Source organism: Lagopus muta, chromosome 3 (genome assembly GCF_023343835.1).
Source record: "Lagopus muta isolate bLagMut1 chromosome 3, bLagMut1 primary, whole genome shotgun sequence".
Lineage (NCBI taxonomy): Eukaryota > Metazoa > Chordata > Aves > Galliformes > Phasianidae > Lagopus > Lagopus muta.
This window is the reverse complement of record NC_064435.1, coordinates 20,651,420-20,678,824: the sequence shown is the minus strand read 5'-3', so window position 1 is coordinate 20,678,824 and position 27,405 is coordinate 20,651,420. Positions and strand designations below refer to the sequence as shown.

General features: G+C 45.0%; 1 protein-coding gene across 1 annotated transcript in view; it reads right to left on the bottom strand.

Moving 5' to 3' along the window:
- Positions 1-3,369: 3,369 nt before the first annotated feature.
- Positions 3,370-27,405, bottom strand: part of NCALD (neurocalcin delta) — a 49,623-nt gene continuing 25,587 nt past the window's right edge. Inside the window, exons 2-4 of the mRNA XM_048940090.1 lie at positions 19,188-19,584; positions 13,274-13,379; positions 3,370-12,288 (exon numbers count right to left, since the gene is read on the bottom strand). Of these exons, the coding sequence (XP_048796047.1) occupies positions 12,191-12,288; positions 13,274-13,379; positions 19,188-19,565 (582 nt within the window). The 5' untranslated portion in view covers positions 19,566-19,584 and the 3' untranslated portion in view covers positions 3,370-12,190. The remainder of the gene's footprint in view (positions 12,289-13,273; positions 13,380-19,187; positions 19,585-27,405) is intronic.

The following is a 27,405-nucleotide window of genomic DNA, read 5'->3' as shown; positions in this document are numbered from 1 at the left end:
TCTTTTTTCTGTGTGTTCTCATTAAGTCATTGGTCAGTGGAATTCAGAGATCAAGAGCCTTTCTTGTACATTTTCCTCTTTCAGTCTGTGGATGGATTAAATGCTATAAATGAATTCAAATGATTGGTAAAAACTCAGCCCTCCAGCTGTCAGAGAAGCTGTATGTTGATTGGTATGAAACTGGGAAGGAGTATCTTAGGGCCTTAAATGTAAAGCTTATGAAATGTTTATATGCTCTTCCATTTCCTATGAATTGAGACAAGATACAAACGAGTGTTTGTGCCAAAGTTTGTAACAAGCCCTCGCTCTGACAAACAACAAACTATGTATAAATAGTGTGCTTTTATATTAAGGAATAGCTCATGTAACTTAATAGTGTTGCAACTGGGAGAGGGGTTTGATAAACTGTAAATACAGTTATTTTATTTTTTGTACATTTTTAAGAAGGAAAAAAATAAATATTCCTATGTATGAGATAATATCTCTGTTGTTGTGGCGTGGGGATGGAGTTCCTATGAGTGAGCCCAGAAAGTGTACCAATAAGAAGAAAGTAGGAACCCGTGCTACAAGAAAACAAGTGCAGAGACTGAACAAAATAATCAGCAAACAGTGCATACAGCTTTTACACTTCTGGGTAGTGCCTGCTGGTGACACAAATGTGGTGTAAGAGTAGTGGTATGACTTCAGCCCCAGTCCAGCTCTCCTGGAATAGATAGGTTCAGGTCAGCTTTCCATCAGCAAAATGGATATGAGTTTATTAATCATTCTCTCTCTTCCTTTGTTTGCCCCAGATTTTCAATCTGTAACCAAACAAACTTGGCAGAGGAATCCCAACAGAGGAAGTACACTTCAGTGGATTTTTTGAGATTAATAGGGAGAGGAAGGAAAATTAATCTGTTGTACACTTCAGTAGTATTTCAGTCTTCCATTTCCTAGGTGTACACATTTTCTTACTTCCTCACCACTTTTCTGCAGAATGTTTAAGTGTCAATGTGAAATTGCCCAACTTTGGTGGGAAGGATTCACGAGAGTGCTGGGGCAGGATTATCAGACTTATCTTAATTATTCAAATGCAAAAACTCTCAAGTGGAAGGAGGAATCTGATCTCAAACAAGTGGGTGAGAAAGAGGATCCCTCTTGATGCACCAGATCTGGCTCTTCAAGCAAAGTAATCAGGAGAAGAGTTGAACTCCTGAGAGGATTTAGGGCAGAACCTTCCTCCCTGGCAGTCTGCAGCAAGTCTACAAAAGACACAGGCTGAGCTTGAGCATGCCTGGAGCCCTCAGATCACCTCTCCTTTATAGGTTTCTCCATATCAGCAGGATTTTGCATCAAGGTACAACCAAAAGAGAAGCGGTCACCTGCTTCCTCTGTTGGCTGGACTTAGTGGCCTGGGTTCATGTAACCAAGCAGAAGCACCTCGTTTAAGGAGAACTGATGTCCTACAGTCAGTGGAGAGACACAGAGGTAGACATCTTTAATGGAGGCAAAGGTGAGCTGCTGACTTTCTCCCATCCTGATCTCCTGGCATGTTGGAGCGTCCTGGGAACCCAGTGGAAATTCTGATAGTAGCACCTTGGTGAGCATGGGGCACCCAAATCTGCTCCCACTGTGCCCGTGTGCCCAAGGCACTGATGCATACTGGCCCATGCCTCTTTCAGTAAAACACTTTCATAAACCATTTTGATTCCCACCATTTATCTTTTTTTTTTAACAAATGAGAGCCTAGGAGGCAAAAGCCCATCAGTTGTGAAAGCAGCATGGGGCAGCCGTGTTGTGTTGCAGGGTGGCAGAGATCGGAGCCGATACCTCCTGCTCAGGGCAAGTCCTGGCTGGAATGAGCTGCTGTGCAAGAGCCAACCTCAACACCTCCTTTCTTCCCAGAGAAGATTCCCAGGCGATGAGGGAAGAAATCAATTCACCAGCAATCTCAGCCAGTGCAGAATGGAGTTGTAGACCCAGGAACTCCAAGAGTCAACTGACTCCCACCCGTCGCCATCCCCACCAGAGGGGAACTCATCCACCTGCCTCTGGGTTGAGGAGTGTTCTCACAGCTGCCGAAGATTTAAAACAAGGGCTGTCTCTTGGAAAACGTGTTTCCTAATCATTGTGAAAAGTATTTGTCATTGTTTGGTGTATCACACACACTGAGGCACATGGTGCTCCATAGCTCAGTGCGTCTGGCTAACTAGATGACAGCAAAAGAAGTTTTTCTTCCAGATGCACTGGAAACCACAGAACCCCATCCCCTCCTGCAACCACTCTGCCTGCTGCCAGCCCCAGCACAGCCCTGCTCCTCTGCAGCCAGCGCCTGTCCTCCAGCAGCAACCAACAGGGGTGTGATGCCCCGTTTCTTACATAGTTCACAGACTGACTGGGCTTGTCAAAGTAATCCCATTTCCTGGGTGCTGCCTGCGAGAGAAGTTTAATAGTGTTTTATAGGAAGTCATTTTACGGAGTGGCTCTTGAGATGCGAATGCTTTAGGGGCTGAGTGGCTGGAAGTGCCCTGCCTGCAGAGGCTGTGAGAGGAGCAGCAGGAAGTGCTGCCACAGATGGGAACCGCCACAACTTCAGCAGTGCCCGTGTTTCTGAGGCAGCTGGGTGTGCTTCAGCTGCCCATCACCGGGAGAGGGCAAACCCCTTCCCTCGTGTAGGGTTTAGCTGAATTTTTCGATGGCAGCCCGGAGCAGAGGAGCTGAGGGGAGGCCCGATGGCGGCTGCAGCTCCTCACAGGGAGCGGAGGGGCAGCGCTGAGCTCTGCTCCGTGTGACAGCGACAGGGCCCGAGGGAACGGCATGGAGCTGCGTCAGGGGAGGGGCGGGTGGCGGTCAGGGACAGGGGCTGCAGCGGAGGGCGGCGGGCACGGAACGGGCTGCACGGGGCAGTGGGCACGGCCCCATGCCGGAGTTCAGGGAGCGGTTGGGCAGCGCTCAGACACTGGGTTTGGATTTGGGGTGGGCCATTGAGCAGATGTTCCATCAGCCAGCACCCTCCGGTCCCTTTCAAGCTGATATTAACACACTGTTTCACAAATAAGGTGGGTTTTATTGATCTGAGGTGGAAACACGCAGTGGTTTCAATTACCTCCCAATGGTATTTAAACTACTTTTAGCATCCTGGTGCTAATCCCAGCTCCAAATTTAACCCAGGTAAAAATGTGAGGAGCTTAAAGCAAATGCCTGCGGCTGCAGGAGGAAACAGCCGCCCTTGGAGCCAGCAGCCCTCCCACTGCCACGTGCTGCCTGTGCCCATGCATGGCTTAAGCCCTCACTAAGCTCTGGAAATTGACTTAGCTGGACACAGCCCAGCCGTGGGCAGGAGGGGGCCGTGGAGCTCCAGGCTGGAGAAGAACAGCACATCCACGTAGCTGGCTGCAGCAGAATATTTATTAGTAGGAAAGAACACTTAGGGGATTTCAGTAGGAGAACTTGCGTGAACCTTCAGTATCCACCGTACGTTGGTTGTCATTGAGATTGTTCAAGGTAACATATTTATATAAGAAAACAAAATAATTCATATTTAGGTGCAATCAATAGTTCCAGTATGAAAAAGCACCATGTCACAGAACAGTTTACAATACAAAATTCTTCAAAATCTAACATTTAAAAACAATATTTGTTCAACAGTAATAACAATACAGTAAAAAAATTCTTATTATTTCCCTTCAAACAATACTGCTTATATATTTTGGCACTGGAAAAGAAACTATCACAAACGCGCCTTTTAACCACACAATGCTGTTTTGTGAGTGTCTATATAATGAAGAAAAACATGCTTTGAAGTCAGTCACTTTGTCAGGTGCAGTCTGAGCTGCTTTCTCCTTCATAAAGTTAAAAAAGAAAGGAAAAGGGATCAGTAAGCTGCAGCATGTCTTGCCTTTTGGCCCAGGACACAATTGGGAGAAGCATCTCTCTCAGAGCCAGCCCTACCTGCAGGATGGGCACAAGGCCCTCTGAGCCTGCCTAGAAATGTGGATCAGAGCCCTCAGATGGCCCTATCCCACAGGAACCGACCCCAAACTCTATGGTAAGCACCCCAATGGGATTCTGACCTCACACTTGCGGCTCAGGCTAACATGTAACTACATTGCAATTTTAGTCCCAACTGTTGTCCCGATGCAGCCAACTGTGTCAACCCAACTGGAGGTGACGGCAGCGGGGCTGGGTGCTGCTGGGAGGGACAAGGGCTGGGGACCGCCGTGTGGGTCTCACATCTGCCTGTGAATCAAAAGCTCGAGTCTGAGAGAGAGAGAAAGCCAGAAGCTCAGACTTTTCGGGAAGTTTCCACTCAGAACTGACCCCTGTGAAAATGGGAACGTGGTACTACACGTCAAACAACGGCGCTGTGTGCAGTTACAGCCCTTGGAAAGGCTGTTCCTAGTGAGCATGCAGTCCTTGGTGCTAGCTCTAAAAGCCAAACAAGAACAGAAAAAATCATTTTCAATACTTTTTACATCTTACATCAAAGATGCCACTACAAAAACACAATAATATCACACATTAATTAGTACAGTCTTAAAAATGCAAACCAACGCTGGAAAGACTTCCATACATTCTGCATATCATATGTACAGACGAGAAGAGCTTCTCGAGAGGAGAGGGCAGTCAGAGAGAGATCATCTTTTGGGCATTTTTCTGAGGAAGTTGCATGATGCAAATACGTTTCAGCGTAAGAAAACTTTGCTGTGACACTGAAAATTCAGACGAGTCCTAGCTGGCAGCGAGCAGCGGGGACGGGGTGCGTGCTGGGCCACAAACACAGACACAGCCTTCTGCCACACGGTCTCCTCCTATGACTTGGTCATCTGCTCTCCTTGTGGGGGTGGGGTTCACATGTCACTGCGAGTACACCTTCCTACAGCATGCAACGGCACAGAGACAAACCCCGAGTGCTGCCTGCAGCCTTCCTGCAGGTACCACTGCCAGGTGTCCCTTCGGCGGTGCTGCCCAGTGAGCATCGGCTGGAGTCTCAGAGCATCACCGCAGGAAAACACGACAGAAGTGGAGAGAGAAGTGAGAACATCACAATAGCTATAGGCAACCACACGTGGGGCACAAACCGTTTGAGACAGCCATATGAAAATGATGTGAACCAAATTCATTTCACTCATAGTTGTCCCTCTCCTTTCTGAGTTGCAAAAGTCTTTCTTAGGATATGTAGGTTTGCTTACAAAGAATTCTAGAGAGGTATTTGATTTTGCCAAGACACAGGACGTGCTGAACTCTGTGCTGCTGCAGTGAGTCTGCCCGTGGCAGCTTATTTAAAGTTGGGTTTGGTACCTCTGCTCTATGCTGCTGTGCAGGAGCAGCCTGGGGGCAGTGGTGAGAGAGCTCTCCCCATGGAATGGCCATGAACTCAATGGGGAATGGGACACTTGGACTCATTCAGCTATTGGCCACTCATTAACCTCTGCAGCATCAGACTTATTTGTCCAAATGTACACAGTCAAATCTACATCTGTTTTGTTTTCCATCTATTTTGTTATTCACTGAGCAATATTTAAAAATCAGGAGATCAAGTGCTTCTGTCAGAACGTACTCACAGCAGTCACCTTGGGTTCAAGTGCAAAATAGCACTGAATACACAAATAGAAACTACCAGAGTGTGTGGATGGAATTGGAGTGAGCAAGTGATAGAAATAAGTATATTGAAATGCAACTCAGTCTGCTTGCAGGAAACGTGCCAACAAAAATAATCCCTAACTTCACTAAGCACTTCATTTTTAGTAGGCACTGCGAGCCCACCTTGCTCGTAATGCTCTGGCACCAAGATTTCTGCCAGTGTAGGGGCTGAGTGATAGCAGGCTGAATCGAGGAGGTTCCAAAATAAATAATAAAGCAAGAAAACAACTGAAAGATGAATAAGGAAATCAACCAGAAAATGCCACAGAAACATGATCTTGCAGAGCACTCTGATGGCTGACATGCTGTGCAATGGCATTAGTCAGCTTCCTCAGACCCTCATCACATCGAAACTGGGGTTTGGTTTCGGGGGGGTTATTTGTTTGTTAGCCTTTTCTTTCAGATCCTAATAAAAACTGCTTGGTTGTCCTGGAAACAGGAAGGAGTTCATGGTAGGGAATGAAAAGGTGGTGCTGGTGGCAAGGAACTCCGAGTTCTTCCCCAGGCAGCAGTGTGGGATCCATTAATCTTCCCTCTAAGTGCCGCCAATTAACAACACCATCGAAGATAAGAATTTAAGAGGATTTTCTCAGGTGGGTTTACGAATCGCCATCATCCCATTCAGTGGGGGAATGTGAGGCCAGCCCTGAATACTGCTCAGCCCCAGTCCTGGCAAGCAAAGGAGCAGAGGTTGCACCCTCAATACATGCTTTGGACAGGCGGCAGGAAGAGTTTCTGCCTGACCTTATTCTATTTTGCCAAAATTATCTCTTGGACCACAGCATCTGGATGCTCCAGGCAGCATCAGGGCACCGCATGCTGCACGGTGACGCATGGGAAGACACTGTTCCTGTTGGGAGAAATCAGCCCTCTGTGGAATAAGCCATGTGAGCAGAAGGCAATCGCTGGTCAGGTTCAGCCTGCAGTGCCTCAGCAAACACATCAATGGTAGTGAGAACCACATTGTTCCAGAGTGCGGCGTGTTCTTGAAATGTTTAATACCACCACTACTTAATAAGAGTAAATAAACAGTGTAGTTGGCAAGGTGCATGCAGGAGGGCCAGAGGCTGGGAAACAAACAGAAGCCGTTCTATCTGAGTTAAGCCTGGCTCCTATGGCTGCCATAGGCACATGTTTGTTATTCATTTGTAGAGAGAGGGTGGGAATGGCAGCTGAGAGATGGGGCAAGGCTCAGAGCCTGAGTGCCTGTCCCAGGAGGGTGGGAGCATCTCTGCCACTAGATCAGGGCAAGAGGGGAGGACCTCAGCTGTGTCTGAGCCATGCAGCAAGTGAATGCAACGGGAAGGGTACCAGATGGCATCCTTATGCCTAGACTGCAAGTCTCTAGCCTCAGCTTGTGGTGACCTGGGGCCCAGGTGGTCCTGTGGGCTGGAAAGGACAGAGGAGCTCTTCTGTGCTGCCTGTAGCTAAGGGGGAGCTCCGCCCTGGGCTTCAGACCAGGTCTAAAGGTAGTGATGCAACTCACTGTTTGTCACTGCTCTTGTCTTTGCACATTTCTCACGACAATCCAAGTTCTGTATTTTTTCCCTTGCTTCTTGTGCACTAGCCAACATTTTACAGATGATATCTTGATTCCAATTATGCATTAAATAGCAATGTGTGGGAGCCATGAGGAGATCTGACCTATGTATTCCCAGAAGCCTCTCACGTCTGGCTTGCCTGGCTGGTTCTGGTTAAGGTATGGAAAGCGTTTCTCATGCTGTGAAAATCCCTATCCCTGAAACAATACCTATCTTGGTATGAAGAATTTAGAACCAACAGCAACAAGAATGAGGCTGGAGCAAGGGATGTTGCCAGCTGAGACACCCAGTGTAACCAGGGATGAGTTCTGCAAAGGACAAGGAGGTCCCTTCACATCTGACTTTGTTTTTCTGGTCTCAATGCAAGAAGGATCTAATAACCACTCCAGTGATGATCCTGATTCCTAATGTCAGTGCCTTCCACACCAATCTACAGCCCCTTTTTTCTTCAACGCACCTGAAACAGCTGTTCTCACCTTCACTTGCCTGCAGACTGTAACCCCAGCTCTGAGAGTTAAATGGAGTTTCCCCCTCGTCCACCACGGCCAAGAGGAAAGCTCCTGTCTGGAAAGTTTGCCCGCAGTTATACTTAGAAATGGAACCAACAGCTCCCAGGAGGAGCATATGGCGTTTCCTAACTGGGGCACAGTGAACAGCTTGGCTGCTGCCATGCAAGGAAGAGCAGAGCTACTCTGCTTCTGCAGCTGCACATTCATGCTAGAGGTGCTCAAAGAGTATTTTGCTAGTACCTCCGACTGCATGCACACGACAGAGCTGCTCAGTTAGAAGATGCTGTGGTAGCCCTATCTCAGAGCTGTGGGGCTGGCGTGCCGCTGCTCTATACCCTGTCTGCCTGCTGCACAGTCAGTGGAAAACTCGGAGCACTGCTCAGCTGCATGGAGCTTGCCAAGTTTCTCTGTGTTTCTGAACGCATGTTCTGCCTGTGATACCAAGGAAACTGCCTTCCTCCACTTCCACACTCCTACATGAGATCGCACCCAGTATGACACACGTCTGAGTAGTTGTGCAAATGGCAGGTAGAATGTTCTTCTCCACTGGCCTTGCACCAGTTCCTGGACAACAAATTCCTGAGCCTGAAAACTGCCTGGTTGAATGAAACCTAAGCAGCACCGTGAGAGAAACACAAGGAGGTGCTGGCAGGGCGGCACTGGGGACAGGTCTCACCCAGCCCTCTGTCAGCTCATTTTACTTCACATCCCTTCACCAAGCTTCAAAAGGAAACTTTAGGAGGGTGCTCCCTTTATCCCAACTGTGCTACATTGCTGCATGTGGGGGTTCCCTTCCCACAGCCACGTGTCCTTGGGAACCTGCCACTTGTCACCGTGCTGCCCTGCTCACATGTACTGAGCGGTGCGTGGCCAGCAGCCACATGCTCAGCTCAGCTCAGTCTGTGGATTAGGGCTCTACATCAGGTTACCACCGCTCACTGAGTTTCCATGAGTCAGCTTAGCCCAGGCTTCTGCCCATCCATGTGCTTTCAGCCCATGGCAAATGCAAAGTAATACGACTTAACTTAGTCTGCTGTACAAGAAAACCAGGCTAAGCCCCAGCGTTACACGTTTTCCATCAGCAAGAAGGGCACAGCTCAGCTCATGGGGGCTGGGGATGGGTGAGCACGTTGTGTGCCCCCGGGCACTGCTTCTGCACACAGACCTCTTCCAGCCACAGGAGCCATGCACTTCTGGCTTAGTGTTTTAAGCTGCAGCATCCTGAAAATGGGGACGTCATGCTTTCTAGCAGAGACCAACACAGGACATAATGCCTCAGCAATAACGTAAAAATCCTAAAAGCTGCTAAGAAGAACAGCACAGAAACATTCACTGCTTTGAACTCAAAGGTCTCCAAATAATGTCAGAACAGATCTTTCCTTGGCCCCTCTCAAGCTCACAACACACACATGCTGGTTTTACAAGGGCTGCAAGTAACACAAGCCATGGACTTTGCTTGGCATCTTCTGGCCCAGAACTTGGCAAGTTGGGAATGCTGAAAAAATGGGACTGGCGTTTTCTGTGGATAGAGTCTAGAAGCTGAAAGTACTCATTAACTCATTTGGATGATGCACGAGTGAAGGTTACCTTTTCCACACACAAATACTATTAGACAATGTGTCTACAAAACTGAGAGGTGACATGCAATAGCACATACAGTCTGCTAGCCTTCCTGTCCAGAAGTATTTTTAACTTATCTCTTGAAAGCATCTATCTTGCTGTGTTATCTTATATGGGGTGTGTCATTTTGTTTTCAAAAGGGTTGTAAAAGCAGTAATGACTGCAAACGTTAATGGCAGCAAAGCAGAAAGCCCCAATGCTGTGTGCAGCACCGCAGTTTTGCTGCTCTGAGGCCTGCAGATGCTCCCATAACCAGTTCAGCTACTGCTCACTTTGAAAGTACACGCAGATGCAGGGAAAGAAAGGGACAGTAAATAGTTTAAAACAGTACCAATCATCAGCAGTAGTCAGGTAAAAGAATAACTTTAGTTCAGTCTGTAAATGTTTATACAATACTTTCATCTCCAGCTAAGTTCTCTGCAGCTGTAAGCTACCTCTCACTCTTCCAGACCTCGTGAGCTGTGGAAAGCATTACATCTCCACTGGTCTGCGGTCACACTGCAGGCTGTGCTCTCACACACACTCTGTACAGCACCAACACGTGAAATTTCCAAACTACCAAGAAAACCAAACTGAGATGAGGTTCTGGGCCAGAAACGTCTCAGGAAACTGAAAAGAGATGGAATGCAGACACTTAAATAAGAGGCAAAGTTTTAAAAGTTACAGTCACATTTTCAAATTCATCCCCAGCAAATGCCAGCTTCTGTGGGCCTGGGCTGCTGGGGAGCTGGAGGCCTGCACTGAGCCTGGAGGTGCTCTGTAGAATCTCTGCTCATGGCAGCAGTGGGGAGGTGACAGACACAGGTTTCTCCTAGGGAAAGGGAGGCTCAGGGTCTCCTTTGCAGGGTGAGATTTGTTCACAGGGTATCTGATGAGGGTCAGAGAGCAAGAGCTAAGGAACATTTTCATCAACTGTAAGAATCAGTGCAAAATGTGCCTGTGATGCTCAGAACAGCTGGAAGCACTAAGTATTGCAAGCTGTTCGTGTCTGTGCACCTGTGTGCTTCTACCTTCTCACTTTTCCCCACACCCCTCTGCTCAGGATTTTAATTAGTGCCACGGCAATAAACTTTCGGTTGGCTTTCTGCAGTCCTTAGAGACAAAGGTGTGTGCCTGAACATATTTACTGAGTGTAATTAGCCACTCACAATCGTTTTGGTACAACTGATTAGCAATGCCATTTTTAATTTATTTTCATTTTATTGTAATATGCTTTGCATATTCAACCTGGCAAAGGAAATGATCATGAGAAATTAAGCCTCGGAATTTCTTCTCTCTTAGTTGTATATGCTACCTAGTGTTCAACAAAAAATTATTCACACTGCTACTTTTTCATGACTTCTAGTTAGTGAATCATCATCTGCAGAGCAGACTTATTTTACTTAGTTTATTTTAAATTAAGGCTACTGGGATTAGCATCTACAAGGTCACTTGACAAAACGCCAACCTTGCCTGTCAGGCAAAGGTCACACTGCCAAGCTCTCGGCTCCCCATGGCTGCGCGTTGCCCACATGGACACCTCGCCAGCAGGATCACAGAACAGCCTTCAGCTAATGACAGATTAACGCCAATTTAGTCAGCATAATGCCTCCAGTCACTAAAGCCTTTCTGTTGCAGCAGCACTTGTACAGTTACCAAGAAATCCCATGTCTGCGTCCTAGCTTGGAAAGCAGCAACTCTGACCGAAGGATAAAGGTTTGCAGCAGCAAATTTCAGAACTCCTGCATCTAGGCGAAAAGATAAACATTCAACATTTCTCTCAGAGCTGATCTTTTTTTGTTGTTGTTTTGTTTTAATTTTTATATATATAAATATACCATAAAGCGTACCATTTCCTTGTTTTAGTACAGACTTTTGAACTTCACTGAAATGAAGGAAATATAAATGCTACAATTTTATGCTTAAAACAAGTTTTGATGACAGCCCTCCCCAAGGAGCAGGCCTGGAAACTGCATTAGCTATGTGGAGAGAGACAAAAACACCCCCAGAATGTCGTGCTACACGAGAACATTCCAAATAGCTGGTTTTCTTCGGTTCTAGCCGCTCGCAGGTGTACATCAGTTCCTTGGCTGAATGCCCGCTCTCCTTAGCAGAAACTACTTTATTACTAACCTGAACATTTCACATTCAACATGTATCTCCCTTAAATTCGTTGTCAATACCCAGTTTTTAATATCCATGTCTGCCTTTGCTGACCCCAAATGGCAAGAGGTATCGTCAGTTGTGGATTTTGGGATCAGGACTGCAAATTGCTGGATTTTCAGATAAAGCCATGTGAAATGAGCCGCTGTAAACCAAGTAAAAACTGTTGATTGCATTATTTTTTTTCTCCTCCTTCTCCTTTACAACATTGAAAATGTTCACAGCATTGAAACAATGAAGCGTAGGTGCAGGGGTGCAGACAGTGCAGCCCTCACCAGTCGTGCACATTCATCATCCTGTCTTTGAGCTTCACTGGTGCCTCCTGGGCAGGAGAGGCGATCCCAGGAGAGTCCTACCCCATCATAACCCTCTTGCTTCAATCTCTGCTACACTTTCAGGTCCTCTGGGTGAATACTCAGCTACTAAGCAGCAACCCAAAACCTGTCATTATGTCTTGTTGCCAAGGGTTTGTTGTTGGTTTTGTCCTTCTCAAGTGTACTTTCCAAAACAGACACGTTAAAAAAAAAAAATCTTTAAAACAATGATAACACCACAATATCTGTTTAAAACAGTACTGCTCGTGCTCTGGACAAATTGTAAAGAGCAATTCAGCATTCTTATAATTAATCCACAACAAAAGAAGCTATAAGATGCCACAAAAGAAGGCATAATTGGCCATACAGAGGCAACACTACCATGAATGTTGTTTGGCAAGGAAAAAAAAAAGCGGATACATAATTCTTCCAAAGACTGGGTTCAGAATTGCCCGGCGCTGCTGGGATCACACTGCAGGAGTCTCACTATTGATGGGTCACTCTTGGCGCCTCGGATGAACTCTTCTAGGGAGAGTTTTCCTAGAAAAGAGACACGTTGACTTAGCATCCATGGACGGCCACCGCACACCTGCCAAGCCTGCAGAGAAGAGTGGTGGAAGGAAAGTGGCAGGGAGCAAGGGAAACCCCTGGGGGTGCATGGCAGGTGGGTGCTTTCTCAGAATGCTGGTTTGGAGGAAGGACGGAGAGAGGATGGTGGCTGCACCCACAGAGGAGCACTTTCTGTGGGCGCCTGTGCTGAGCAGTCAGAAGCACTGATCAGGTGAGAAGACATGGGGTCACATCTCCCCCAGCAACATCTTGTTCCTGATGCCTTAGAGAAAGGCAGGAGTGTGCCCAAATCCTCCTACTCTGAGGTAGGGTTGGGCTAAGGCCAAACATTCAAGGCCTGGTTATGATAGAGGTGAGACTGAGTCACCTGAGAATCTCACACAAGGCTTGTGTTTCCTTCCACAGACCATGGAGAGACCTCTCCTTTTGAAAAGAGGCCACAGCCACACTGATTTTTCCCATAGTTCAGTAATTTCTTTTTTTTTTTTCTTTTCTTTTTTTTTTTAGGAAAAACAACTTACTTTCATACAAAGTAGTGAGAAGATGAGTTGCATGTCAGAAATGTAGGGAAGTTTCAATTGTTTTGGATTCAACAACCACTCTACCAGGTGAGAGCAGACAACAAGGGCAAAGGCTTTTAAAAACCTGAAATACAGGCAAATCAATGCTCAACTCCTCAGTGGAAAAACTTAGGTGTTTATTCTGAGACTGTCATCCCCTAGTGTGAAATCAATGAACTGACAAGAAAAAAAAAATCGTGTGAAACATTAAAGACCTGGATGTGGGTTTCTGAGCAGTGTTTCTGAGCATCACACACCTCTAAGTCCCAGAGACAGTAGGGCAGCCTGCCTACAAAGGGGTGAGGAGAGATCCTTAGGCACCATGGCTTTGCCCATAAGGCTAGAGCAGGAGCAGTGAGGTTGAGGGGTCTGATGGCATCTTGCAGGGAGCTTACCATCACGGTTGGTGTCCATCTGGCGGAAGATCTTCTCTGTCCTTTTCTCTGGTGTTGACTCATCTTCTGGCATCTTCATTACAGAAGAAACCATCTTATAGATTGCCTGTGTGATATGACACGAGCAAAGAGCTGGTAAAAAGCACATTAGGTCAGTGTAGCGGTATGGTTACCACCTGGTGACCGAAACAGGCAGAAAATACCCTGGAAACATTAGCTGAGACATATTCTGTGGATGCTGAATGGAGACACAAGTACAGGCAGCTGCCCTCTTCAGTGGGATACTCATTTAGGAATTAAAGTGTTCCTTACTAGTCACAGTTAAACACAATCTCAGTTTGGACCAAGATTACATTTTGCCTTATGAGAACAGCCTTTGGATGAATTTATCACTTGGAGAGCACTTAGGCAGTAGCAGCTCCTGGGACCTGGGGAGCAGAAAGACCACCAGGGTCTGTCCCGTGCTCCAGACCACCTTCATGCTGTGGGCTGCCCAGTGCTACAGCCCATTTCAGTCCTGCAGCCTATCTCAGTGCTGTGGCCTTTCTCAGCACTTCAGCCACTCTGGCTCCATCTTCACCTCTCCTATCCCTCACCCCACTTTGTGTACCCATCTGCCTTCCCCACCCTCAGTCAGCATCCTGCCTGTGGGAGGGCAATGACTCATCCCCACCTTTTCTGAAATTAAGGAAGGCTTGGCCAGCAATGAGATGGCCTTCTTGTGTGCCTACAGAGCTAGAAAAACACCATTCATAATTTCTTCCACACAGAACAGATGTCTTGGTCCCACCCACTGTGGTTCTTTGCATGGACTGTCACATGTGATCCTAGCTGCCCCTAGAAGAGATGTTAATTTTAAAACAAGAAGCAGTGATGGTCTCTTCACCTCATCCTCTTGCCCTGCAGGCTGAATCATTGTTGCAGGACCCAGAAGGCTCACTGAAGCTCCTCTGCTTCACTTTCTATCCATGAAAGCACTCTGCCTGCCACACTCCAAACTTCTGGCCGAGGATCCCTAGGGAACAGCCCCAAGAGCGGTTCACCAGCTGGAGGACACTGCTGAGCAGCACGTTCTACATGCAGACCAACGAGCACCCATTGCCTCAGCCATCTCACTGGCTTCTTCTCGGAGGCAGAGCCAGCTCACCTTTCAAATTGCCTAGCCTTTAAATAACTTGAAGCATAAACACCCCAAGAAAGGCATTTATCTGTTTAATTAAATATTCATCACTTATGCTCAGTGCAGTCAAACATCTGCTCTTTCAGTTATGCCACCAAAACCGAGGCTGCAGATTTCCTCATCTGCCATCTCCTGAGACTGTAATGCTGCTTACAGATCATGGTAGAATAACAATTCAGCATGGTCAGTTGCTGGCTGAATAGGAAGGTGGTGAACACTCTTTTAATCATCATAAATTAGGCTGCGGGAATGCCCAAAGGATCCCAAGGAATTCAGGGTGCAGTAGTATGAGCTGCAGAACAGACAGGGATGCTCTCCACTCAGCCTTGACTATCAGATGACCAAGAGAATAGTAGAAGGGATGAACATGAGAGGAAGTGGACATCAGGATGAAGGAGATGCAGGAAGGAGGGAATAGAGGAAAAGAAAAAAAAAGGAGAAGGCGGTCAGTAAGAATCTGCACTTGCTTCATCCCAATCAGCATGTGAGCCTCTCAGGGGTTAGAGCAGAGATGAGGTTCATAAAGCTGCCATGTGTAAGCATCTTAGGCTGTCTAGCTTTTGTCTGAGGGAGGAAGAGGTGGAGAGGTCATTCCATTGCTCAGGGTGAGAGGACAGCAAAGCAAAGAGTCTGTATTGAAAGTGTGGGAGGAATGCCCTGGAGCAGCAGTGCAGGCGTGTTTACTTTGGTCAAAGTAACCATAGTAAGAATTTGCAGATTTTTAGGACAAAAAAAAACCTCTTCAAGATGACTTCATCCCACAGGGTCCTTTTCACAGAGGCGTGTGAAGGGAATAACAGATGAGATATTCTAGGAAAGCCAGATGGGAATAACATAGTAAGCATTCCTTTCATGCTGAAAATGGTTCCTCTGGACAAATTCTTCTGTCCTTACTCAGAAGTTCAGTGGGAAGTTTTCCCAAAGTAAAAGCCAGCTAAAACTGATTCAGAATCTAGAGATTTGCCCCAGATTAATTCATTGCAGCTACAAAGAGCTTTTTATTACTGATCTGAAAGGCGAGTCTTGAAGGAAGCGGGTTTCATGCAATAACCCTGTGGAACTTGGCTGTGCCAACCCTGGGCTGCATAATCTGGCACTGAAAGGCTGTGGGAGCTCCAATCCACATGGAGAACAATTGCTCAGCCTCACGGCACAGGAGTAGAAAGCCACCGGTACCTGGTACACCGTGCAAGGTTTGGAGCTGGTCATTTATCAGTTCCCAGGTGGACTTCTGCCAGGAAGCCCTCTTCAGCTCCCATGCACCCCTGGATGCCACTAATCACAGGCTCCACTTTCATCCACTCTGTCTGGTTCTTCCCTGAGCTCTTCCCTGTCATGTTCCACCTGCATTTATATCATCTGCAGTGGGTGCTTTAGAGCAAGTCTCACCTCTTCACTACACGTTGCTCCCAGCTGCTGCTCGGTGTAGAGCCAGTGGCAGTGCTAAACACTGTCCAGAAATCTGTGAGGTCTATGATTTCTTGCTGGAGCTGGCAAAGTGTTGAAGTTCTCTTTACAGTGATGGCATGATGACAGCACAAATGTTGAGGCAATCCTTTTTCCTCAATCAAAATTAATTTGACAGCTAGAAATCTCACAAAGTGAATAAAGAACCTGAAAAAATTGCTTTCCTATTAATCCTACTGGGATTGGCAGCCCTGCACGTAGCAGGAATGTTGAAACTAGATAATCATTATGGTCCTTTTCAACCCAGGCCATTCTATGATTCTATGATTTTTGATACTGTGTTTACTGAAAGCTGTATCAGCTTCTACTTCTTCCCATATCAGCTTTTGTTTCCTCCTGGCCCAGCAGGTGAAATGGGTGTACTTCATTTTGTATTAAGCTGAAAGTGTTATTCTTGCCTCTTGTCTTAGGACTCTTAATGTGAATCCCATGATTCCACTGTGAATAAAATGCACCCCCAATGCAGGGCTTCCATATTTTATTTCAATTTTATTTGCAAGAGATTCTTGCCAAATACATCCAGTTTCAGCCAGGGGAATAAAAACAAAGCTTCTATCTGGATTGCTGTTATTTTGGAATGCTCTGAGATTTAGAATTATGGGTAAACACATGAGAGATGTGAAAAGCATTTCTAGAGCAGTAGGACCTGTAGCAAGGTCAATCAGGAGGGCAGGCTATGAAGCCTCTTCCTGCAGTGCATTGCAGATGTGCTGTGACTGGCAGTAGTATTAGAGAGGCTTCAAAAGGTTCTGAACTGCTCATAGTGCTGTTAGTGGTACTAAGGAAAATGTATGTAACCATCGGCATTACAGAGAAAATGGCTGTGGAGAAATAGCTTTCCAAGCACAAAGAAAACAGACTGAAAAAGATGAGAAGCTTTCCATGCTTCTTTTCCACATTATTTCAAATGCAGTAATCCCAGGGCACCCTGGAGCTGTAAGTAGGGGCAGCATTTTTTCAGGGAAACTACTATTTAAATTGGTTGCACTTTTTTTCCATTCATTTTGATATATTGTCTCAAACAAGAATCTAGATGAAAACATAGTAAACTCTGCTATATCAATATGCAAATGTATGCTAGATAAGGGACTTGTAATAGGTTCCTCTGAGACATACAGCAGAGATATTACAGAGTTGTGTTTTTCACAGCCAGCAGCTGAGGGCATCCACAAAGACATTCAATACAGAATCCTGTCTTTCCATATTAAAAAAATGATCATCTTTCATAAATGAAAGTGATAGTTACTAGCTGCTTTTTTATAAAGCTGATCAGTGTACATCAACGGAGCCTCTTGATAAAGCAAGAAATGGCACTTCCTGCCTGATTTCAGATCTCAGCTGAATGTACTTTCAGAAACCATGCAACAAATCATAGAATCATAGAATGGCTTGAGTTGGAAGGGACCTCAAGGATCATGAATCTCCAACCCCCCTGCCACAGGCAGGGCTGCCAGCCTCCCCATTTAACACTAGACCAGGCTGCACAGGGCCCCATCCAACCTGGCCTTGAACACCTCCAAGGATGGATGGGGCATCCACAACCTCCCTGGGCAGCCTGTTCCAGCACCTTACCACTCTCTTGCCAATCCTACCCAACAGGGAGGAGCTAGGGGCTCCCACTGCCTCCTACACTGCAGGTTCACTTTGAGATGCATGCAGCATGGTTGTAAAAGATAGTACTATAATTTGATACCAAGATGATGACAAAGAAGGCTAAGCATTTCAGCCTCAAAGCACGCTGGTGAGTAGGTTTGTGGTCACTGGGAAAAGCTGGTCCCTGCTTGGATCACCACAGAGATTCCAGCCATCCATACTTCAAATTTGACATGAACACACTTGTATCCTTGTTCTCTGTATCTGTAAACCTTCTTATTTGGCAATGTATGTTGCTACTGGGCACTTAGGCCTCCTGTAAACACTTGTTGGCAGCCTTTAGTTTGTCTCCTCCCAAGCAGAAGGCACTGGCTAGGGCTGGGATCCCTTGGTCTTTGCTTTGTGTTTTCTTAGTTCTTTGGGGATTATTTTTCATATATGAGAAGTATAGCTAGAAAAAATGTATTTGGCAGCCTGTTACCCTGCCCGTGGGGGTGGAAGATTTGAAGGAATAGAGTTTCTTCTAACGCAAATATTCCACTGCACCAAGACTGGGTGGTGTCTGCTCACTTGGGGCAGCCCTGCTTCTTACCCCAGGAATTGGAACACAAAATAAAATTGGTGGAATACAACACAACAACTCTACATTTGCAACGGAGCCACATATCTGTTATTACTGAAGAAGTGTGTTTTTACAGTTTGGAGGACACTGAAAATCCTGACAGAAAGACAAGGGCATCACACATTACACTGATTCCATACACACAGCTTGCTATCACAGGCTGTAATTTGTGTGTATTCTTTTCCCTTCACTTCTAGTACAAATACAAATCTGAATAATACAGTACATAGCGAGCAGTGCAAAATTCCCAATGAAATGAAGGATCTGATAACATGATTTTTTTTTTTTTGAGCAATGCTGTATTACACAGACTCAAGCTGTGTAAATGCACTACTGTACCAAAAATGTTTTAAAGCATTGAGTAGTGTGATGGAGTGATGTCCCTCAGGGGCAAAAACATGTTAGAGGAAGACAGAATGAGGTGGGACTCCTATTAACAGCACAAAAAAATGCATCCAAAGAAGTAGTGTATGGAAACTTCATCTATCCAAAGGTTTATCTGTACTGGCAAGTTAATATGAAGATAGCTGGTACTGCATTAAGTATGCAGACCATGCTGGAATTAGACAGTTAGATGTGTTTTAAAATACATGGGCTGTTTTTTCCTAACAACATGATTTCAAAGCAGATTTCTTATTGAGGGAGCCTGCCTTTCTTAAAAGTAGGCTATCTGGTTAATCTAAGATACCTACTTGGTCCAACTGTAATTAACTGTAATTAGTTGGCAGTGATTTCCCAGAGGGCAGAAGCACACTGATCAGCAGGCTAACTGCTCTGCTCTGGCTCAACACAGCTCCTGGAGGAGAGCTTCCCATGCAGTGTATCACTCAGAAAAACTTAGCTTGGATATCTAATGGATGGTAGATGGTAGGATGAATTGCGACAAACCTTTGCCAAAAGAAATAGCATTTTACATTCAAGTGTTACACAGAGAACCCAGAACATCAACCCCCCAGTGCTGCCACAGTTTTTCACCCAGCTCTCATGCTGGCATCACTCCATAGTTTCTTTGGAATGAGGGAGGTGAAGGGGTGCCGTTGAGCAGCACGTACCTGTACGATTTCCAGCATCTCTGACTTACTGATGTAGCCGTTCCCATCGAGATCATACATGCTGAATGCCCACTTCAGCTTCTGCTCCAGTTTACCTCTTGATGTTACGCTCAAGGCTATGATGAATTCTCTGAAATCTATTGTCCCATCTCCATTGGCATCGAAAGTGCGGAATACGTGTTCCGCAAACTTAGAAGCGTCCCCATAAGGGAAAAAGTTCCCATAGATTTTTTTAAACTCCTCCATGGATAAGTGTCCACTCGGGCAGTCTCTCAAGAAGCCCTTGTACCACTCCTGGATCTCGTGTTCTGTAAAGTCTGTACTTTCTAGCAAATCTTGCATGACTTCAGGGCGTAGCTTGCTGTTTTGCTTTCCCATGTTGGTGTCCAAGTATTACCTACAGAGGAAAAAAACCCTTCATTTTAGTTATAATAGTTATTAACATTTGACATTATTAATAACAATTAGTTTGAAGGCTGCAAAAGAGCAGTGTGTTGGAGTTTTCTGACGATGGTTTGCACTTGGGAATCAACTGAAAATTTTTACAGCGTCTCCTACTACAAGTACTCTCTGAAAAAACTAACAGGCCTCTCCTACATGTTATTTATTTTGCACTTTCACAGCATGGAGAGCTGTTGTTGCACTGAATTTATTGCCATCCTACTTTCCCTTTTAAATCACCATGTAAGCAATGGATGATGTGAGTCGCATGCTGACTGATAGCTGTGTGCTGCAGCACATCCTCCAGCCAACCCAAACGGCTCACGGACCTTACCCCAAAAAGCTGCTTTCTATTTTATTTATTTATTTTTGTTGTTTATTTGCAGGCTGCTGCAAATAATTGTTTTTACTTGCTCCAAAATGGGATCAGAGTGCACCTACCAGGGGCACAGAAACCAGGAGCTCCAAAGAACTTCTCAACACATCTTCATGAGTCAGTCAGCACCACCCATACTTTGCCTCTCTAGTTTGGCATGGACCAATTCCCATTTGATTTCAAATGCAGATAAAATCTGGGAAGATTTTGTGAGTTGTGGATTCCCATGCCCCAAACGATGAGGGGTTTTGTATTTGTTTTTTTTTTTTTTTGGTTTGCTTGTATAAAATTCTCCTTGTAGCCAGAAAATGGAGTTATTACTGAGTAATAGTAGCCTGGGTGGTCATGACTCTTTGAAAATGAACCTTTTTTAAAAAAGGGAGAGGAAAAAAATGAAGCATCCAGACAACGAAATTGGAAATTCATTTTACTGAAATTAACCATTAAGAAAAAATCTTTTATCTCCACCTTTCAGTTAAATCACTTTAATTATATCTTATTTAAGGCAAGTTGCTACATATCGCACTGTGCAGGAGATTTACTAATGATTGGAGGTGTTTGGATTTTAAGTCTCAGAGTCTGAGTGTGTTGGCTCCAAAGGACAGCACCATCATTTTTCCTGGAAGGTTAGCATTATACCTGAACTGTGGGAAGATACGCTTTGTCTACAGAAATCTGCCTGAGAATTTATCAGGGGAATGACAGTCACAACTAAAATCTGATGTGTGGACAAGTTAAGTAGAATTGCAAAATAATTTATACAAGACTCCCACGCTGTTGTCAGAACAGAATCTCTGAGCTGCTGAGATGGATTTACGAACGATGCCTGGAGTGGCAAATGAATGTTCAGTAAAATGTCCTTTCTAGATCAAGATAATACTTTTAAAAAACATAGAATAAAACAGAATCATTAAGTGACAGCAGCAGCTAGTGAGAAAGGTACTATTATTTGAAGCTCAGCTCCTGCCTCTCCTATGTGACACTAGGAAAGAGAAATAGGGGCTCCCCCTAACTGATGTTTATTACTTCCTGTGGAAAGAAGTTGAATTTGAATTCCTCAAGGCAGCTGGAGGACTGTCTCCTTTGTCTCCTATGTTCTTGAACCACAGCAACCTCAAAGCTTTATTTCTCAGAGATGAGATGGCGGAATCCATCTTAGATCTGTCCATGCCTCCACAGGCTCCACCAGCTGCATGTCTGAGCTCCTAGAGCTGATGGAGAGGATGCTCCCTGCTCATGGACAGGAGGCTGACACACTGAGGAGTCCTGCCCGCTGGGAGCTCCTCCATCTTCCGCCCACCTCCAGGGTCTGCACAACTAGCTCAATCCGAATGATGTCTTTTCTTCTCAAAGGATCTCCAAAACACTTCGAAAGTGGAAGATGCTACCTCAAAGATAATTTTTTCCTATTACTTTTCCTCCTGATGGAAACCTACCATATAGTCCTTCAGTCATCTAAGATCTTAATACCCTGAAAATGTCAGAAATGTCCCTGTTCTGTAGACCCAGTACAATAGCTGAGTGTTGTGTTGCCTTCAGTGGGCATTGGTTGGGATCCCCACTAAACAGCATGGAGCAAGTAGAGTATACAGATCACATTAGACACACTTGTGCTAAGCAAAATGACAGGAGCAGGATCTTCTGTATGGATAGAAAAGCACCTGGGCAAGTGAAACGGCAAGTCTTAGTTTAAAGCAGCATCAGTTTAGCAAAAGCAATCCAGCAAAATCCCACAGCAGTTAGCATCTACCCGTGCCTGCAGCCGCCCCACAGCCCCAGGGCTGCATGCTCTGCAGACGTTGGAGGAGGGAGGGAAGATCTCTGAACCATGCACAAGCCAGCTGTAGTGGGAGTGAGCTGGCATTAGCAGCATAATCCCTTGCTGCTTTTTAATACCTCAAACATTTGAGAATGCAGAACTCAGCCTGCACACTTCCAGTCTGGAGTCTTATGAATATAGTATCCAGTCTCTGGCCTTCATGAGATACCCAACACTGAGTTTCAGACCACAAAACAATGCATTTATAGCTGATAATGCATTTTTATCAAGGAACTGAAAAAAATAGGATAACAGAATGCACTGCATTTTATTGGTAGCTGCAAAACATCGCCATCAGAAAGAAATCTGTTCTCCAATCATGAAGGGAGAACAAATAGTATGTAGTTCAGCAAGGGGCAGAAACTCATAGCCACTGTGATACCAGGCAACACAGTCAAAAGCCATAGAATTATTCTTGAGCCCACTTGCAATCAATTTGTTTCATGGTCCTTGCCCTCCAATTTGTTTGTTATTAATAGGTCCTGTTCTAGGAACCACAAATATGGGATTTATTGTGCCCATTCCATCAACAGCAGATCAAAATGCCTTTGCAACCAAGTACAGAAAATCCTTGAAGACACTCAAAGATCCTCATAATCACTTTGTAAACTGCTGCCTGCCTCTTCAGGATAGATTGCATTATGGGCACAGCACAGTGAGCTAAGAGACTTCCAGTCAGCAATGGCAGCAATAAATGCAAGGAATGAAATAAATCTGAATCTGCTCAGGCATTTTCCCCATATTTTACCACCTCTTGAAGATCTCTCAAAGTTCTAATAAATTGTGAGGTGCAAATAATTAAAGCAAGGAAGTAGTGAATAGCAATCAGTGGCAAAGTAAAGCACCGACAATCCTGAAAAATAAATACTGGAGGTATACAAAACAAAGAGATTTGTTTTTTAATGATGATGTTTACTTGCAGTTTCTCCCTCTGATACAACAATGCTGGATTTAATGGATGTGAATGACTGCTGTGTGGGACAACACGACACAATAATATTGTGATGCCTTATTTCTGAGGCATCACAATTTTATTTGGCAAATTATTTGGTATTGGTGATGCATTTATGGCTGGAAAGGTCAATTTCATTCCAGCCCACAGAAGATCAGAAAGGAAAATGCCACTGCTGGGTGACTGCTATGAGAAGAATCTGTTTGCTGGTTACTGTAGGAAACGCATAGAGAATGCTCCATACATCAAGTATTTAGAGCTAGGTCTAATCAGGCCTGGCTGTGAAATTTTTCACGAGACCGAAGACAGAGCTTTTCAACCATCACAATGCTATGGCAATTCCAAGAGAACAAACAGAAGTAGTGATGGGTTTCTCCAGGACCTTTCTGTGCAGCGCAGCACACTGCACAGATGGACATCGGCGCTGATCCAGCCTTCCCAAGCACAGCCCTGACTGGGCAACAAACCCTTCTGCTGCTTTTATTCCATTTTATTTTCTTTTAGAGCAGTATCTCAGAACATATTTTTGAAAGAAAATACAACTTACTACAAATCACACAGGGACCTCAAAAAATATTCATGCAGATTAAAATTCTCAGCCTTGCCGCTCTCAGTTTATCTGATGATATTGGCAAATAGCAAGAAAATGGATAAAATTCACAAGCAAGATTCATAAAAAAAATCTGACATTCTGTTATGAATATTCACAAGGAAGAGCAGTAAACAGATTTGCAGTGTGGCATAACAAGAACACCATGCCTAAAACAGCCAGCACAGAGTAGAACTTTATTGTCCTCCAGCCCCCTCAAGGGCACCTTCCCCTGCAGAAAGTGCCCTTTGAACAGCACTCACTTCTGGATTTCCTGCTACAGCCCCCAAGAGAAACCAAGGACAAGAAGTGACAGCAAAACCTTTGCGGCTCTTCTTGAAGCGGGGTGGGCAGCCCAAGGAGGAGCAGCTGCACAGTGTTCATGAGATGCAAACTTGGAGACGCTTATGGATATTGAACATCAAAAGCCCAGGCTTTTATCCCTGCAGATTTACCCTTGCAGAGAAATGTTACAGCTGCTCCACATCATCTCCTGTTTCTTTTTATCATAATTCCTTCATGCATTTTAGCAATGAGAGCTGGAGAGGGGAGTGGGAAAGGACAAGGAGCAGAAAGGCACTGCCCCTGTCTATAAATGCTAATGCACTACCGTCAGGATCTTCAGAATCAGTGGCAGATGCTAGATAAGAGCTCATCATGTTACTCTCAGCCATGCAGTGCTGTAGACACAAGCGCTCAGAGGGTTAATGCCCTTGTGCCCCCTTGCACAGAGCAGATGTCTGAGTGCAAACTGCTTCCTGCAAGGCTGAGCGTGTGGTACAGGAAGATATGACTAGGTGTATTTCTGCTATTAGGAGCTGAGGGGAAAGATCGCATTATGCAGATATGCAAAGCGTTGTGCAGTAACTGCACTCGTGTTCATGGTCGGTAACACTTTCCATTTTAAAGCCCTGCTCATATAAACTTATCTGCTGAAGAGAACTATTCCTGCTCTTGCTCATATAACGGGCTTTGTCTCACCATCTCAACCCATCAGGTTTGGGTTGCACAGGGGCATCAACCAGATTTGCTCTCCAGCTGCTGGCAGTCAGCTGCTTGCTGCTGCCTGGGGAGCAGTCAATCCACACAGATGGTGAGGTCACAGAATCATTAAGGCTGGAAAAGATCTCTAAGGCCATCCAGTCCAACTACCAACCCACTGACTATGTTTCTCAGTGCCACATCCACGCTTCTATTTAAAATCTCCAGGCACGGTGACTCTACATCCTACCTGGGCAGCCTTTTCCAATGCACTACCTCACTCTGAGAAGAACTGTCTCCTAATACCCAACCTGAATCTCCCCTGGCACAACTTGAGGCCATCACCTCTCGTCCTATCACTGCTACCTGGGAGAAGAGGCTGACCCCCACCTTGCCACCTTGCTTTTTGGGCAGCTGTAGAGAGCAATAAGGTCTCCGTGAGCCACCTCTTGTCCGGACTGAACAATTCCAGTTGCCTCAGCCATTCCTCATAAGACTTGTGCTCCAAACCTTTCAATCTCTACCACTTCAAAGAGCAGTTCAACAAGAGCTCTTTAGGAAGGTTTTCTACTCAGTTAGGTATAACCTCTGTTTTCATATAGGCCTAGACAAGTAGTGAAGACTTCCAGAGAAGTGACTACTGGAACTGCGCATAAATAAGTCCACCTTCCCAAGTGCTACAATGACCTTCCAAGGGGTACATGGCGAGCCTGAACCCTATGCTTCCCCATGCATGTGAGGGGACCACGGCTGTGTGCCTGGGACTTATCCAAAGTACTTTGGTAAGTGAGAAGAAACCCATCACCCTATGAGCTGTGTGAAAAATAATGCAGTATGTGCTGATTAGTCATCCTACAGGGCTGCCCAGCAAAGGCTCCCAAAGAGTCTCCCTATTTCATTTCATTCTTTCCGTCATTGTTTAAGGACGCACTGCAATAAAAATCATGATGACATGCATGTACTTTTTGGTTCATAATTATTCCTTTATGTAGAACTGAGGAATGGCAGTTCACCATAGGCTTTGTAAGAAATAAAATACTGATTTTTTTCATTAATACTGGGTAGAGCCACCTCAGGTCTTTAACATGACTAACTCTTTGCCTTTGAGATTTGAGACGACCCTTTTGTGCATTAGATATATATTTATATAGATTTGATTTCTTCAAACTCGAGGAGTATTGTTGCAGAAGTGTGCTTGCCTTTGCCCAGTATTTCAAGACCAAGGACTACAGAGACCTTGCAAACACAGTACACTAGGATGACCATCCTTAGGAGGATGTTTTTCCAGACTTTGCTGCATTCAGCAGTTTCAGTAAACACAGAACACTTGCAGCATTTACAAACACCGGTGCTGAGCTCTCTGCAAGGGAGCTGGCAGAATGTCTCAGTCTGTTCCAGCTGGAGTGGCTTTATCTCAGGGTGTTCCTTCCAAAGGAGACCATATATCAAGATTTGAATGACACACATTTTGTACAGCGATTTTGTCTTCTTTTACGAGACCAACTTAGAGCCTGAAGTTTCTTTGTTTAACAACTCTGTTCAGGACCATGTTTTCTGAAATGCTCGAGGTCACATTTTTCAACCACAGTTTACCTCAGCCTTCGCAGCAGAAGCTCGTCTTCTATTTGGACACCTGTGTAATAGGCAGCTTCTCAAAAAGCGTCTGTAATCAGCAAGCTGAGATCTCTCAGAAAATAACACCATCTATTTTGAAGCCTAACAAGAGCCTGGGCACTTTAGAAGAGCTTTCCTCCTCGCCTGCCTCGCTGCAATTTGCCTTTATCCTGATTCTCACATCTCAGCTACATCGAACGCGGTTTCTTCTCTCTTCTGAAGTGCTCCTTCCCTTTGTGTAAGGCACTCACCAGCAGTAACATAACCCTCCCCAGTGCACCCAAGCAGAACCATCATCAAATTCACCTAGCAGCAACTTTATCGGGTTTCTAATCTGTCCTACATCTCACGCAGTCCCTTTATGTAACTATATATGCAGTACCTTGGTGGGAGGGAGTGGAAACTGAAGCAGAAAGCTACTGTTGCACAAAGTAATGGGAGAAGCTGATGTGAATTCATGATCTTGATTTTTTTATCTTGGTAAATAAATAGCATGTGACTCCCAAAGAGTGACATTTGTGCTTACTCTACCCTAAAAAAATTGCTAACAGATGGTCTCCTATCCCACAGCAGAGACTCGGTGTTGACAGATAAAATGAAAGCATGATACTGAAAAATCCTGAGCCATTAACTGCCAAATGCGATGTGTTTAAAGATGGAAAAAGGAATGATGTTCTACCTGGAAAGCAACTGAGGGCTTTTGTTCCATACTGAAGAAATTTCATGGAGCTTTCTCAGGGAAAGTAAGCAACAGGAGAATGGGAGTGGGAGGTCTTGGCAGCCAGGACCAGAACCTTGTTAAGGAGGTGGAAACATGATGCACAGAGTTAATGCTGGAGTTTCCCACTTCATGAATACGAATGGCCATGACAGCACCGAGCACTGTCAGTGTGTCTGAACATGAGGGACCTAAGGAAGAGACGACAGTCAACACTGAAGTAATTTCGTAGAGATTATAAGGATTTCTGAGAACGGCTTTCAGAGAACTTTTTTAACTGCAGAGGAAGCACTGATTTTTTCACTGTGCACATTGTTTCCAAGAATTCTTACATCCTTGTATCTGCAAGATGAGCGTGAGCAGCACTGGGTGAACATTTTTTTTCATTTCCATCCAACAGTGCAGCTGAGTTGATGTCAAAATGCTTTGTGGAAATGTGTTGCATTCTGAAAAAAATTCTAGAAAAATGTCAGAATTAATCATTGTAACTTTATCATTTCATTTTAACAAAGCTAAAAGTCTCAGGGTGCCATTATTATTAATTTTGTTTTGACTTTTATATTAGATGTTAAATTTTGTACTACCATAGTTTCGACATTACTGATAACACAATTTATTACCAGTGCAATGAAATAACTCGGTGCTTCCAAATAATTTTTAAATTCCATCTCACTGGGAAATTTTGATGTTTTGTTCCAATTTGTAGTGAAAATAAATGTAAATGTCAA